We start from the raw sequence: 12,785 nt of genomic DNA, 5'->3' as shown, positions 1-12,785 counted from the left end.
AGCCTCTGGGCACGATTCTCCACCCCCACGCCGGGTGGGAGAATCACGGGAGGGCCGCTCTGGCACCTCCCACGATTCTCCCATCGTCCCCCCAAAATGGCGTGTCGCGTTTTGCGACACGCCACTCGGAGAATGGCGGTAGGAGTAACCATGAGAACTGCCGTTTTTCATGGCGGCCCGCGATTCTCCGACCCGGATGGGCCGAGCGGCCTGCCGTTCCCGACGGCGGCAACCACACCTGGTCGCTGCCGTCGTGAACATGGCGCCAGATGCTCGTTTGGGGCCTGTGGGGGGCGGAGAGGGGAGTGAGCACCACGACCGTGCTCGGGAGGGGACTGGCCCGCGATCAGTGCCCACCGATCGTTGGGCCAGCATCTCAATGGGACGCACTCTTTCCCCTCAGCCGCCCCGCAAGATCAAGCCGCCACGTCTTGCGTGGCAGCGGAGGGAAAGACGGCAACCGCGCATGCGCGGGTTGGAGCCGGCCAACCCGCGCATGCGCGGCTGACGTCATTAGGCGCGTCGGCCATGTCATTCTCGGCGCGCCGGGGCTTGACGCCAGCGGCAAGGCCCCACGGCCAAGATTCACGGTACGGCCCTCCTAGCCCCCCCGGCGGGGGGAGAATAGGGGGCCAGGAGCGGCCTCCGACGCCGTCGTGAACCTCTCCGGGTTTTACGACGCCGTCGGGCCTGGCGGAGAATTCCGCCCTCTGTATGTTAAAACCAGACATATTTTGTGAACACAAAATGACTTTTCCACATTGAAGAAATATTAGCTGATGTAGCCAACTTTTAATGCAGTGCAGCTAAATGGAAACATTTTATTGCAGTTAGCTTAATCGGTGAACAAACCCGTTTTGTGGAAACATGAGATTACAGTATTTTAATCGTTTTCTTCATGTTGAACATAAATATGCAATGAACAGACATAAGCCTGGAATCTCCTCCCCTCAATCCCAGAAACGTGAGCAGCGATCGGGTGGAGAATTGAGCTTCTGGCCGAAATTGATGTCTTTGCCCAGCGCTGAACCAGAAGCCATGCTCCGCTCCCTCTCTGGTGGTGACGGCGTGCACCGCAGTCCCAGTCAGCAGTGGCATTCAAAACCGGCATTTAAATACATTTGCATCAGGGCAACATGGTGGCGCAGTGGTTAGCACTGCTGCCTCACGGCGCTGAGGACCTGGGTTCAATCCTGGCCCCGGGTCACTGCCCATGTGAAGTTTGCACATTATCCCTGTGTTTGCATCTGCCTCACCCCCACAACCCAAAGATCTGCAGGGTAGGTGAATTGGCCACACTAAATTGCCCCTTAATTGGGAAAAAAATAATACATTTGCATCGCATTAGCAGATTGGACCTGGCTGTATGGCTGCCAGGGCCGGGAGAAGTAGCAGGGTGTGACTTGCTGACAGCTGTGTAGAATTGGGATGTCCCCCTCGGGATCGGGGTGGTCTGGCACATACCGGCATTGCTGCAATACTGTTTTAAATGCACCCATTTGGCACAAGTCACAGGCCCCTGGCTGCTCACTCTGTTGACTGCTAACTGTGTCCTGTTAATGTTCACAACGCCTCCGGTCATTGGGGAGCCCATCCAGGCCATAACTCTGGAAACCCTCAAACCGCAGCTGACTAGTCAAGAGATGGGCATGACCAAGCTCAAGAGTGGCACACCAGGTCCTTAGTGCATCCATCAGAAGTGCAGCCCCACTGCAGGGGGAGCAAGGGAATTGCAGAGCTCATCCCAAACAAAGGACACATGCAGCATGGCCTTTGCACCCTCCCTGGCATGCTGCCCCTCTCTGTGCAGAGGCCTCACCAGTGACTCTATCAGCTGGCCGACTCTGCAGGACCACCAGCTGTCTCCAAGTCCTGCCTTCATACTGCGCCCCTTCTCCCATCTAGCCCTTCCCTGGTCAGGTTGTTACAATCTGAATGTCACACCCATTATCCACATCACACTGCAGCCACGCTTCCAGCAGATGTATACTTCCCTGCCTCACCCTCATCTGTCGGACCTTTCCACACACAAGCCCCTAAGTATGGTGGCATTGGTGGCACACCATGATCCTCTCCACCACACAACCAGGTGCAACCCTGCTGACCAGTTAACACACGGCCCACCCAATGAGGACATACATTGTAGACCCCCCAGCGAGACAACAGAGGATGCAGAGGCCATTTTGGCCATTGGTTGCGACAGATGTTGGTGAGGACAGAGGCACCCCACATCACAGGCCCGGTGACTCTTACTATTGGGTGCAGTGTGGAAGGCAACATATTGGAGGGAATGCTTGAGGGGTGGAGAGTGAAGCTGAATGGGCACCTCAGGGTCACCATCTCGCCTGTTGGAACTACATGGGCAAGGTGGTGCTCATCTTGCTAACTTGTCTTCACTCCCCTCCCCCCCCCCCCCCCCCCCCCCCCCCCCCCCCCCAACTGCAAAGAATGAATTTCGGAGTTCAATCCGGAAGGCTAGCCACCCACGTGGCTGTAGCTGTTGTTGCGGGCTCATGGAGGATGAAGGCACAGGGCTTCTTCTGGGAGGATGCTGCACAGGAGGAGCCTGCCCTAGGAGAGCAGGAGTCAGCCATTCAGGCTGGAGGCACAGCCGTCGAACATGCTGAGTAGGAAGATGTGCGAGGGAGATACCGCAGCAAGCAACATCTGTACCATTCGCAACTGTCATCCGAGGACCTACTGGACTGTGTGCTGGTGAAGACTCTGGCTAACCAGGGAAACTATGCGCCATCTGTGCCAGATGATGGAGCACCTGCAACTGCGGGGTTATGGAGGAGGACACTCACTCCCAGTGGACGTCAAGTTGATGGTCGGTGTGAACGTCTTTGCCTCGGGGTCTTTCCAGGCGCTGAGGAGGGTTCTGGCTGGAATATCTTAGACATCCATTCACAGGTGCATCCGCGCTGTCACAGATTTCCCATTTGCCCGGGCTGCGGAATATATCACCTTCAGTCTGGACCAAGCCTGCCAGAATGCCGGGGCAGTGGGATTCACCACCATCGCTGACATGCCCCTGGTCCAAGGGGTGTTAGACAGGGCACGTGTCCCCCTATGGGCACCGGCCCATCATTAGGTTCCCTTCATAAATAGGAAGGGTTTCCACTCACTGAATGTGCAGTTGGTGTGTGACCACCAGATGCACATAATTCACGTCTGCACCTGATACTTGGGCAGCACCCATGATTCATACATTTTGGTGCACTCGTTGGTTCCCGCCACCTTTAAGGCGACCCTTGGGTAAGGGGTTGGCTGTTGGGCTTCAAGGATTACCTGCTGAGGTTGTGGCTAGTGACACCTGTCCGGAGGCCACTGACCGAGGCCACTGAACCGCTGCAACGCCGCCCAGGAGCGTCATTGAGTGGTGCAGTGGCGTCCTTAAGATATGGTTCGAGTGCCTTGTCTGCTCCAGTGGGGCTCTCCAAGCCAGCCCTCGGGGAGTCTCCAACATGGTGGTGACCTGCTGTGTCCTGCATAACATCGCGTAGCAGAGGGGAGTGGGGGGGGGGGGCATACAGAAACAGCAGAAAGAACGACAGACCTCTTCTATTGAGGAGGATGGAACCAGGAAGACCAGGCCATGGAGGCCGGGCTGGAATGGCAGGCGGCCCAATGTGTGCTCCAGGGCTGCTGCACGTGGAAGAATGTAATCACCTCCCGAATTTTATGCTGAGGCCTGACCACCAGCACCCTGCCACCCTACCCCACCCCTCCATACCCACCACAACCCTTCCAAGTGGTACCCCCTTCCCCGTAACCGCATACATCCTCCTGTCTCTCCTCCCTTCACACCATCCCACTACCCCAGCTCCTCTTTCCCCTTCAAGGATCCTACCAGCACCATCACAGGGTGTTGGTGCTGGATTGGCAGTATCAGCAGGTCTTGTCAATGGGATGGAGAATGATGCCGACTCGCTGCGAGATGAGCTCTGGCGCTTTTCATCTTTTCACAAATTCTGACTCCAGCCATGAGGATCATATTTCACTGTACGCCCGGGTGCTCCCTGCATGTGTGCTGGCCATTCCATCTCACGGAGCCATACATCCTTGGGGAGCGGTTATGGAGATTGTGAGTGGTGATGAGTCACTGTAAGCTGTCCTACAAGGTGGCCTCACATCTATGGCCCCATCCCTTGCCACCCCAGGTGGACCATCCAATTGTCCTGGAGGCCCTGCCCATGCCATTCTCCAGAACCATACCCCACACCACTCCCCATCCAGCACAACCCATACAATCGTTTTCATGATAAAGTCCCATCCTCCATACCCTAACCCCCCACGTTTTCTATCAGGCTCTGAAGTTCCACGTTAATGATGGCCAATATCTGTCCTCACCATTCACACACAGGGAATTGTTATGATCCCAACTGATGTTACGATTAGACAAGACAGATCCCAGAGTGAAACCTGGCTTGATGGATCCTTTTTCTAAAACCGTGGAGGTAAATAACTGAACAAAGTTGTATACTCATTTATTCGTCCATTCATGTTTTGCCTGAAGGCAGATCCTTAGCTCATTGCCAACTGATACTTCATCCTGAGTGTAATGACCTGCATGTGACATGCCTGAGGTTCATCCAACTGGGGATGAGTGTTCCCTTGTCTTGATTGGACTGGGAATTATCTAGAATTTGTGTAATAGATTGTCTTCTTTAGAAGCCGGGAAATAGGAGTAAGGACCCGGTAATGTGTAACCGGGCCCTATGTATGTGCCCCTGTAATGGTTAATAAATATTTCCTTGTGAACTTGCTGGATTCCTCTTGTCAATACTACAGTAGTGATGAGGATGGGATTGGAGCTGTCAGCCAATCCTTGTAAAAAAACTTTTACCGCTGTGTGGACTGAGGTACTTTGTTGCTGAGATGCCTTTTCTGGACCATGTGTTGCGACAAAAGGTGAGCGCCAGGCTGTGGTTCCTGATGGCGGCCTCTTGGGCTGTCGTCCAGGTTGTCAGTACAGTGTTGGTTTCCAGAGACTGTTCTGTGACTGCTGGAAAAGCGGGCTGTCCGACAGCAATGTTCTACATAGGTGCTGACGGTTGCTGCACAGCTGCAAGATTTGAGCCTGGAGACTCTGTTGGGTTGATATGCGTGCGTCTGACTCAGTTTATGTTGAGTTAACTGGCATTCCGCCTGTGAACGCTTGTCTTATGACATTCTGCACGGGGCTCGGTTTTATTTATGTTATACTTAAACTATACTAAAGTGGTGCAAAACTTTGGGGCAACTCCCTGAGCGTTTTTGGTAGATGTGGAAATCCACCCTCCTTTTGTAAGCTGATGCTGTGGCAGGCGTTAAGGGTGTACAGGGTGTGGAGCTGGGCATTGTCTGTCCCTACCCACTGTTCCCTCTGTGGCTGGAAGTTACGCTATGCTGGTAAGACCTTGGGTCGATTAGTCGGACGCCAAAATATGCATCGTCCCCAGGCTTGGCCGTTAGTAACTACATCCAAAAGTTTATATAATGCAGACATAATGCTTGGTGAGGCGTTCGCCAGTGGGTCCAACTCCCATCTCCCCCCAACCCCGCCCCACCCCAACCCCATCCTGCTTGGTGGCTCTTCCTGTGGTCCAGAACGCTTTGTATCTTTTTGTTGTCATTTGGCCGTTGTGGTTGTGCACTGGTTTTGTCCGCTATTGATTATATTAGTGTTCTCCCCCCTCTGGGGTCACTTTTCAATGTTTTTTTGGACTTTGGGTGGGGGGCTGTGGGGGGAGGTAAGTAATAACCTGCATGTGATATGTACGAGGTTCATCCAGCTGGGGATGATTGTCCACTTACCCTGATTGGACCGGGAATCAACCAGCATTTGTATAATAGGTCATCTTCTGCAGTCGCCGAGAGAAAGGAGTAAGGACCCGAGAATGTATAACCGAGCCCTACGTTTGTGTCGCTGTAAAGCTGAATAAACGTATCCTTATGAACTCGCCGGTCTCCCTTTATTGTTATTATACTGAGCCATTTTCTTGGTAATTAATTTTGTCAGTGATGGTTTGCAATTGTCTTTCATTCTTAGGGTAGGGCGGTGAGGTAGCTCCCAAGTCTACCTCAGGCGAAACAGGAATTGAATTCATGCTGTTGGTGCTAATCTGATCTACATGCTAGCCGTCTAGCCAACTGAACGCACCGGTCCCATAATTGTTCATAAACTGCCAAAATTAGCTCACTTATTGATGCTCACATATAACTGATGCAAATTATGCTAATGGTTGCCAAAAACCAAATCACTCACGCAAGGATGATAGTAAAATAATCACTCCTGCAAGAATAATAGTAAATCAATGAACAAAGTGTAATTAACTTCCACTTGATGGATTCAATAAAGATGACGTCAGACTAAAGCTCCTTAACAATGAGCCAAATTCTCTGGTTCGCCAGCCATAGCTTTCTCAGCGGCACGCCGTTCGCTGGCGGTGGGATTTTATATCCCACCATTTGTCAATGGGATTTCCCATTGTTGCCAACTCGTTACGCTGGGAAACCCACTTGCGGGCGGGAGGGGTGGGGGGGGGGGGGGGGGGGGGGGGGGTGCTGGCCAGCGAGAACAGTGGATTTCAAAAACTGGAGAATTTCGACTACCATCAATGATAATGCCATTACACGATTATGAATTGAGGATTATATCAAATAATTGGCAATGTGCTATTAATTTGATAGAACTCAGATCAACATAGACTTGACATATTGCAAAGTCCCAGCACTTATTACAATATCTAGAATTGCAGTATGATTGAGCTTATAGTTTGTATTTAAAGTTACTAGTATATTTCCAACATTGAGACTGTTTATCTATGACGTGATAAGACATTTAACATTATTCATTGTTGTAGGTTGCCCGCTGTAGTATTGGGCAGTAGGCTTTCCTTTGCCATGTTGGTGCTTAAGCTTTCAGGATATCTGTGGCCTACATCCACATTAGTTGTCTTTTCCTTGGTGGCCAAAAACACTTGCTTGCATGTTATTTTTCTTTTCATTGCCAAATTTTTCGCTGTGGATTCTATTCCTGTTGAGTTGAATAGAATAATATTTCTTAACCTTTCACTTGCATTCTTAAACATTAGCTTTTTTTCTTAGCTACCTTAATCGTCACAAAGGAAGTACCATTCTAAATAAAGGAACTTTTGGTGGTGAACCAGGATGATAATTAAATCACGTGGATTTTTCTCCGTGATGTAATTTGGCTGGTCAGCTATTACAAATTGTGATTAGAATCATAGAATTGTTACAACGCTGGAGTAGTTTAACAAGGAACAGATTTTCAATTAAGTATCCTACTTCATTCTTCTGTCAAGAACTTGTATCGTGATAAAGAAGATACTTTATCGTATCAATAGTTTTTCAAGAACTTTTCGAGCTTATTAATTTTATCAGTTTTCGGATCATAGTACTTTCACCAGTCTTTTTGTTCACAGTTTCATGCTGTTGAAGTTGGCACTAGTCTTAATTAGAAATATCTCAGCTCTCATATTTTTGAACTATTTCCAGGATCTCCCTGTTAACGCTTTAGCAATCCAGAATGTCTTTAATTTTTCCAGAATGCCGTTATTTCTAACAATGCGTCTCCGATGTTGGCTTTTGGTTTCCAGTACATGTTCTGCATTGTTAATAAAATACTCTTTCCTGTATTTTGTAGGCTCCGTTGCTGTGAGATGTGCTGAGTATTTCAAGCATTTTCTATTTTATTATTTCTGATTTCTAGGGGCCACAGTATTTTGCTCATGTGTCACTCTGAATTGGGCCATAGTTACATCAGTGTAACATTTTCATAATTGATCAGCAGGCCACTAAAATTTTCTCTGTACCTATTTTGCAGCCACTGAAACCCATTGACTGGAATGGACCCGGACTGAAATACAAAGTTAGCTGGAGACAGCAAGGCTCTAACACAACTTGGAATGAGCAAATAGTCACTAAGCATCACCTTTTTGTGATGAATACTCCAACATTTGTACCTTTTGACATCAAGGTGCAAGTATTAAATGATATTGGACCAGGTCCTGATCCAAAGATAGTAACAGGATATTCAGGAGAGGATAGTGAGTATTTTTGACTTTTATTATACTTTGAGATGTCATTGCATGTCTCAGCAGTGCTGTAAAAATGTAGCTTTTGTTAGAATGTCTGTTTCTTTACCATCCATGCGAATTTCATTTTGGAAAGGACTATTATTAGAGATGCATCAAATTGTAGGAAAGGGGAGATTCTTCAGGTAATTATTATAATTGTTAAGGTAATTGCTTTTACATTGAGTGTTCGATTAAAATGTACAGACATTTCAGACTTTTTCACACCTGAAGAAATTCTGAAGATAAAAGTTTGACTGTTTAATGGATGTAGCATTCCAGTGGTTATGGTACTGGATTCTTCATCGACAGGTTTTGTGAGTTCAAGTCCCATAAAGGCAAGTTGTGGAAATGAATTTAATAAATCTGATAATTTGTGGACTAACACTATAACATGTCATGAAATGCCAAATGGTGTAAGAAAATCAACCAGCTTATTGTTGTCCGTCATAAAAGACAACCTATTCTGTCTTGTATGTGGCTCCATTCCCACACTTTGTGGTTAATTCTCAGGGAAATCGGAGATGGTCGAAATATATTGGCTTGCCACTATCATCCACATTTGAAAAATAACTAATTGGTGGCAGCCTTCCATCTTATCAGACAAAATACCAATTTTGAAACAAAATACCAATAAAAATGTATTTAAATATTATGTTACCCACAAACTAATGAGTGTGCATATATCTGCAAAACATCCAACCACGCATTAATCTCATACATTGCTTCGCTTGTCTTTCAACATTCCTTCCCAGTGTTATAATCTGGAACTCCTTCCCAGTGTTATCATCTGGAACTCCCTCCCAATGTTACTATCTGGAACTCCACTCCTCCTGTGCAGAAATTCAGATAAGTGCCCCGATAATATCTACCAGGCAGAAAGGGAATGGGTCGGGGGAGAAGGGAGGGATGAGAGACTGGCAGGGGGGCAAGTTTTCAAGGTGGAGAATCAGGTATTGCAGGGAGATGGAGGAGTTGGATATCATAGGGCATGGGGTAAAAAGGTGAATACCGAAGGGTGAAGGGGGAGATCCTGGGATAGTACAGATTGATTGGCAGAGCTGGATATCACAGGGTGTCGGAGCGCATGTTGCAGGATTCTAGGTGAGAGAGTTGGAAATTTCAGGGAAGGGATGGAGGGAGATAAAGTTTTTTTTTCTTCATTCTTTCATGAATTGCGGGTGTCACCAGCAAGGCCAGCATGTGTTGGCCATCCCTATTTGCCTTTGAACTGAGTGGCTTGCTGGGCTATTTTCAGAGGGCAGTTAAGAGTCAACCACATTGCTGTGGAACTGGAGTCATATGGAGGTGAGACCTATGTGAGGATGGTAGATTTCCTTCCCTGAAGGACATTTATGGCCCAGATGGGTTTTTAAACAACAATTGATCATAGTTTCTTGACTGGCTTTTCTCTTCCACATTTATTAACTGAACTCAAATTCCACCAGCTGCTGTGGTAGGATTTGAACTGTGCACCTAGAGCTTTAGCCTGAGCATCTGGACTACTAGATCAGCAACATACCACTGTAGCACCCTCTCCCCAGAAAGTCGGATGTCACAGGGTGGGAGGGGAAGAGTCACATATGGGCTATAGGAAGAGGGTTGGAAATTTCAGGGCTGAGACAAGAGAGTCCATCATCACAGGACAAGGCAGGGAGATTTGGATGTCACACGTTTGTGGGGAGAGAGTCGGATATTGTAGGATTGGGCAGAGAGAGTTGGATATAGAACATAGAACAGTATAGCACAGAACAGGCCCTTCGGCCCTCGATGTTGTGCCGAGCAATGATCACCCTACTCAAACCCACGTATCCACCCTATACCCGTAACCCAACAACCCCCCTTAACCTTACATTTTAGGACACTACGGGCAATTTAGCATGGCCAATCCACCTAACCCGCACATCTTTGGACTGTGGGAGGAAACCGGAGCACCCAGAGGAAACCCACGCAGACACGGGGAGGACGTGCAGACTCCGGACAGACAGTGACCCAGCCGGGAATCAAACCTGGGACCCTGGAGCTGTGAAGCAGTTATGCCAACCACCATGCTACCGTGCTGCCTACATTAGAGCTCAAACTCAAGGGCAGCACATACATGGGAACACCACCATCTGGACATACCCCTCCAAACTATTCATCATACTGATTTGGAAATATATCACCGTTCCTTCACTGTCGCTGGGTCAAACGCCTGGAACTCTCTTCCTATCAGCACTGTGAGTGTACCTAGATCACAGGGGCTGCAGCCCTTCAAGAAGGAAGCATCCATCTGCTTCTCAAGAGGATTTTGGGATGGGTAATAAATGATGGCCAAATCTTTTTCTAAAAAGCCACAGCAAGAGAGTCAGATCTCTCCAGGCTCGGAAGAGAGAGTTGGATATCGCAGGACTGAGCAGGCAGGGGCGGGGAGGGCAGGGGACTGGATGGGGAGAGCTGGATATCGCAGAGTTGAGGGGGGGAGAGACCTGTTGGATATTGCAGGGAACAGTGGGGGGAAAAGAGGTAGATATTGCAGGGTTGAGGGGTGAGAGAGTTGGATATTGCAGGGTTGAGGGGGGGAGATAGTTGGATATTGCAGGATTGAGGGGGTAGGGGGGAGAGTTGGATATTGCAGGGTTTGGGGGGGGGAGAGAGTTCGATATTGCAAGGTTGAGGGGGAAGGGGGGAGAGTTGGATATTGCAGGGTTGAGGGGGAAGGGGAGAGAGTTGGATATTGCAGGGTTAACGGGGAAGGGGAGAGAGTTGGATATTGCAGGGTTGAGGGGGGAGAGAGTTGGATATTGCAGGGTTGAGGGGGAAGGGGAGAGAGTTGGATATTGCAGGGTTGAGGGGGGAGAGTTGGATATTGCAGGGTTGAGGGTGAAGGGGGAGAGTTGGATATTGCAGGGTTGAGGGGGCAGAGAGTTGGATATTGCAGGGTTGAGGGGGGAGAGAGTAGGATATTGCAGGGTTGAGGGGGAAGGGGAGAGAGTTGGATATTGCAGGGTTGAGGGGGAAGGGGGGAGAGTTGGATATTGCAGGGTTGAGGGGGAAGGGGGGGAGAGTTGGATATTGCAGGGTTGAGAGGGAAGGGGAGAGAGTTGGATATTGCAGGGTTGAGGGGGAGAGAGTTGGATATTGCAGGGTTGAGGGGGAGAGAGTTGGATATTGCAAGGTTGAGGGGGAAAGGGGGAGAGTTGGATATTGCAGGGTTGAGGGGGAAGGGGGAGAGTTGGATATTGCAGGGTTGAGGGGGGAGAGAGTTGGAGATTGCAGGGTTGAGGGGGGAGAGAGTAGGATATTGCAGGTTTGAGGGGGGAGAGATTTGGATATTGCAGGGTTGAGGGGGGAGAGAGTTGGATATTGCAGGGTTGAGGGGGAAGGGGGAGAGTTGGATATTGCCGGGTTGAGGGGGGGGGAGAGTTGGATATTGCCGGGTTGAGGGGGAAGGGGGGAGAGTTGGATATTGCAGGGTTGAGGGGCGAGAGAGTTGGATATTGCAGGGTTGAGGGGGAAGGGGGGAGAGTTGGATATTGCAGGGTTGAGGGGGAAGGGGAGAGAGTTGGATATTGCAGTGTTGAGGGGGAAGGGGGGGAGAGTTGGATATTGCAGGGTTGAGGGGAAGGGGGGAGAGTTGGATATTGCAGGGTTGAGGGGGAAGGGGGGTGGAGTTGGATATTTTGGAGGGTTGAGGGGGAAGGGGGAGAGTTGGATATTGCAGGGTTGAGGGGAAGGGGAGAGAGTTGGATGTTGCAGGGTTGAGGGGGAAGGGGTAGAGTTGGATATTGCAGGGTTGAGGGGGAAGGGGGAGAGTTGGATATTGCAGGGTTGAGGGGGAAGGGGGGGGAGAGTTGGATATTGCAGGTTTGAGGGGGAAGGGGAGAGAGGTGGATATTGCAGGGTTGAGGGGGAAGGGGAGAGAGTTGGATATTGCAGGGTTGAGGGGGAAGGGAGAGTTGGATATTGCAGGGTTGAGGGGGAAGGGGAGAGAGTTGGATATTGCAGGGTTGAGGGGGGGGAGAGTGGATATTGCAGGGTTGAGGGGGAAGGGGAGAGAATTGGATATTGCAGGGTTGAGGGGGAAGGGGGGAGAGTTGGATATTGCAGGGTTGAGGGGGAAGTGGGTGGAGTTGGATATTGCAGGGTTGAGGGGGAAGGGGAGAGGAGTTGGATATTGCAGGGTTGAGGGGGGAGAGAGTTGGATATTGCAGGGTTGAGGGGTAAGGGGAGAGAGTTGCATATTGCAGGGTTGAGGGGGGAGAGAGTTGGATATTGCAGGGTTGAGTTGGAAGGGGAGAGAATTGGATATTGCAGGGTTGAGGGGAAGGGGAGAGAGTTGGATATTGCAGTGTTGAGGGGGAAGGGGGGAGAGTTGGATATTGCAGGGTTGAGGGGAAGGGGAGAGAGTTGGATATTGCAGGGTTGAGGGGGAAGGGGGGTGGAGTTGGATATTGCAGGGTTGAGGGGGAAGGGGGAGAGTTGGATATTGCAGGGTTGAGGGGAAGGGGAGAGAGTTGGATGTTGCAGGGTTGAGGGGGAAGGGGTAGAGTTGGATATTGCAGGGTTAGAGTTGGATATTGCAGGGTTGAGGGGGAAGGGGGAGATAGTTGGATATTGCAGGGTTGAGGGGGAAGGGGGAGATGTTGGATATTGCAGGGTTGAGGGGGGAGGAGAGTGGATATTGCAGGGTTGAGGGGGAGGAGAGAGTTAGTTATTGCAGGG

General features: G+C 49.9%; 1 protein-coding gene across 11 annotated transcripts in view; it reads left to right on the top strand.

Annotated features, from left to right (window-relative positions):
* The window catches only part of chl1b (cell adhesion molecule L1-like b), a 1,165,941-nt gene that overhangs the window by 862,370 nt on the left and 290,786 nt on the right, over positions 1 to 12,785 (top strand). For all 11 annotated transcript variants that reach the window (XM_038810694.1, XM_038810698.1, XM_038810699.1 and 8 more), the window contains one exon: positions 7,832 to 8,054. In XM_038810694.1, coding sequence (XP_038666622.1) covers positions 7,832 to 8,054 — 223 coding nt within the window. The remainder of the gene's footprint in view (positions 1 to 7,831; positions 8,055 to 12,785) is intronic.

This window comes from Scyliorhinus canicula, chromosome 11, assembly GCF_902713615.1.
Source record: "Scyliorhinus canicula chromosome 11, sScyCan1.1, whole genome shotgun sequence".
Lineage (NCBI taxonomy): Eukaryota > Metazoa > Chordata > Chondrichthyes > Carcharhiniformes > Scyliorhinidae > Scyliorhinus > Scyliorhinus canicula.
The sequence above is the reverse complement of the archived record's forward strand: the minus strand, read 5'-3'. Positions and strand labels throughout refer to the sequence as shown.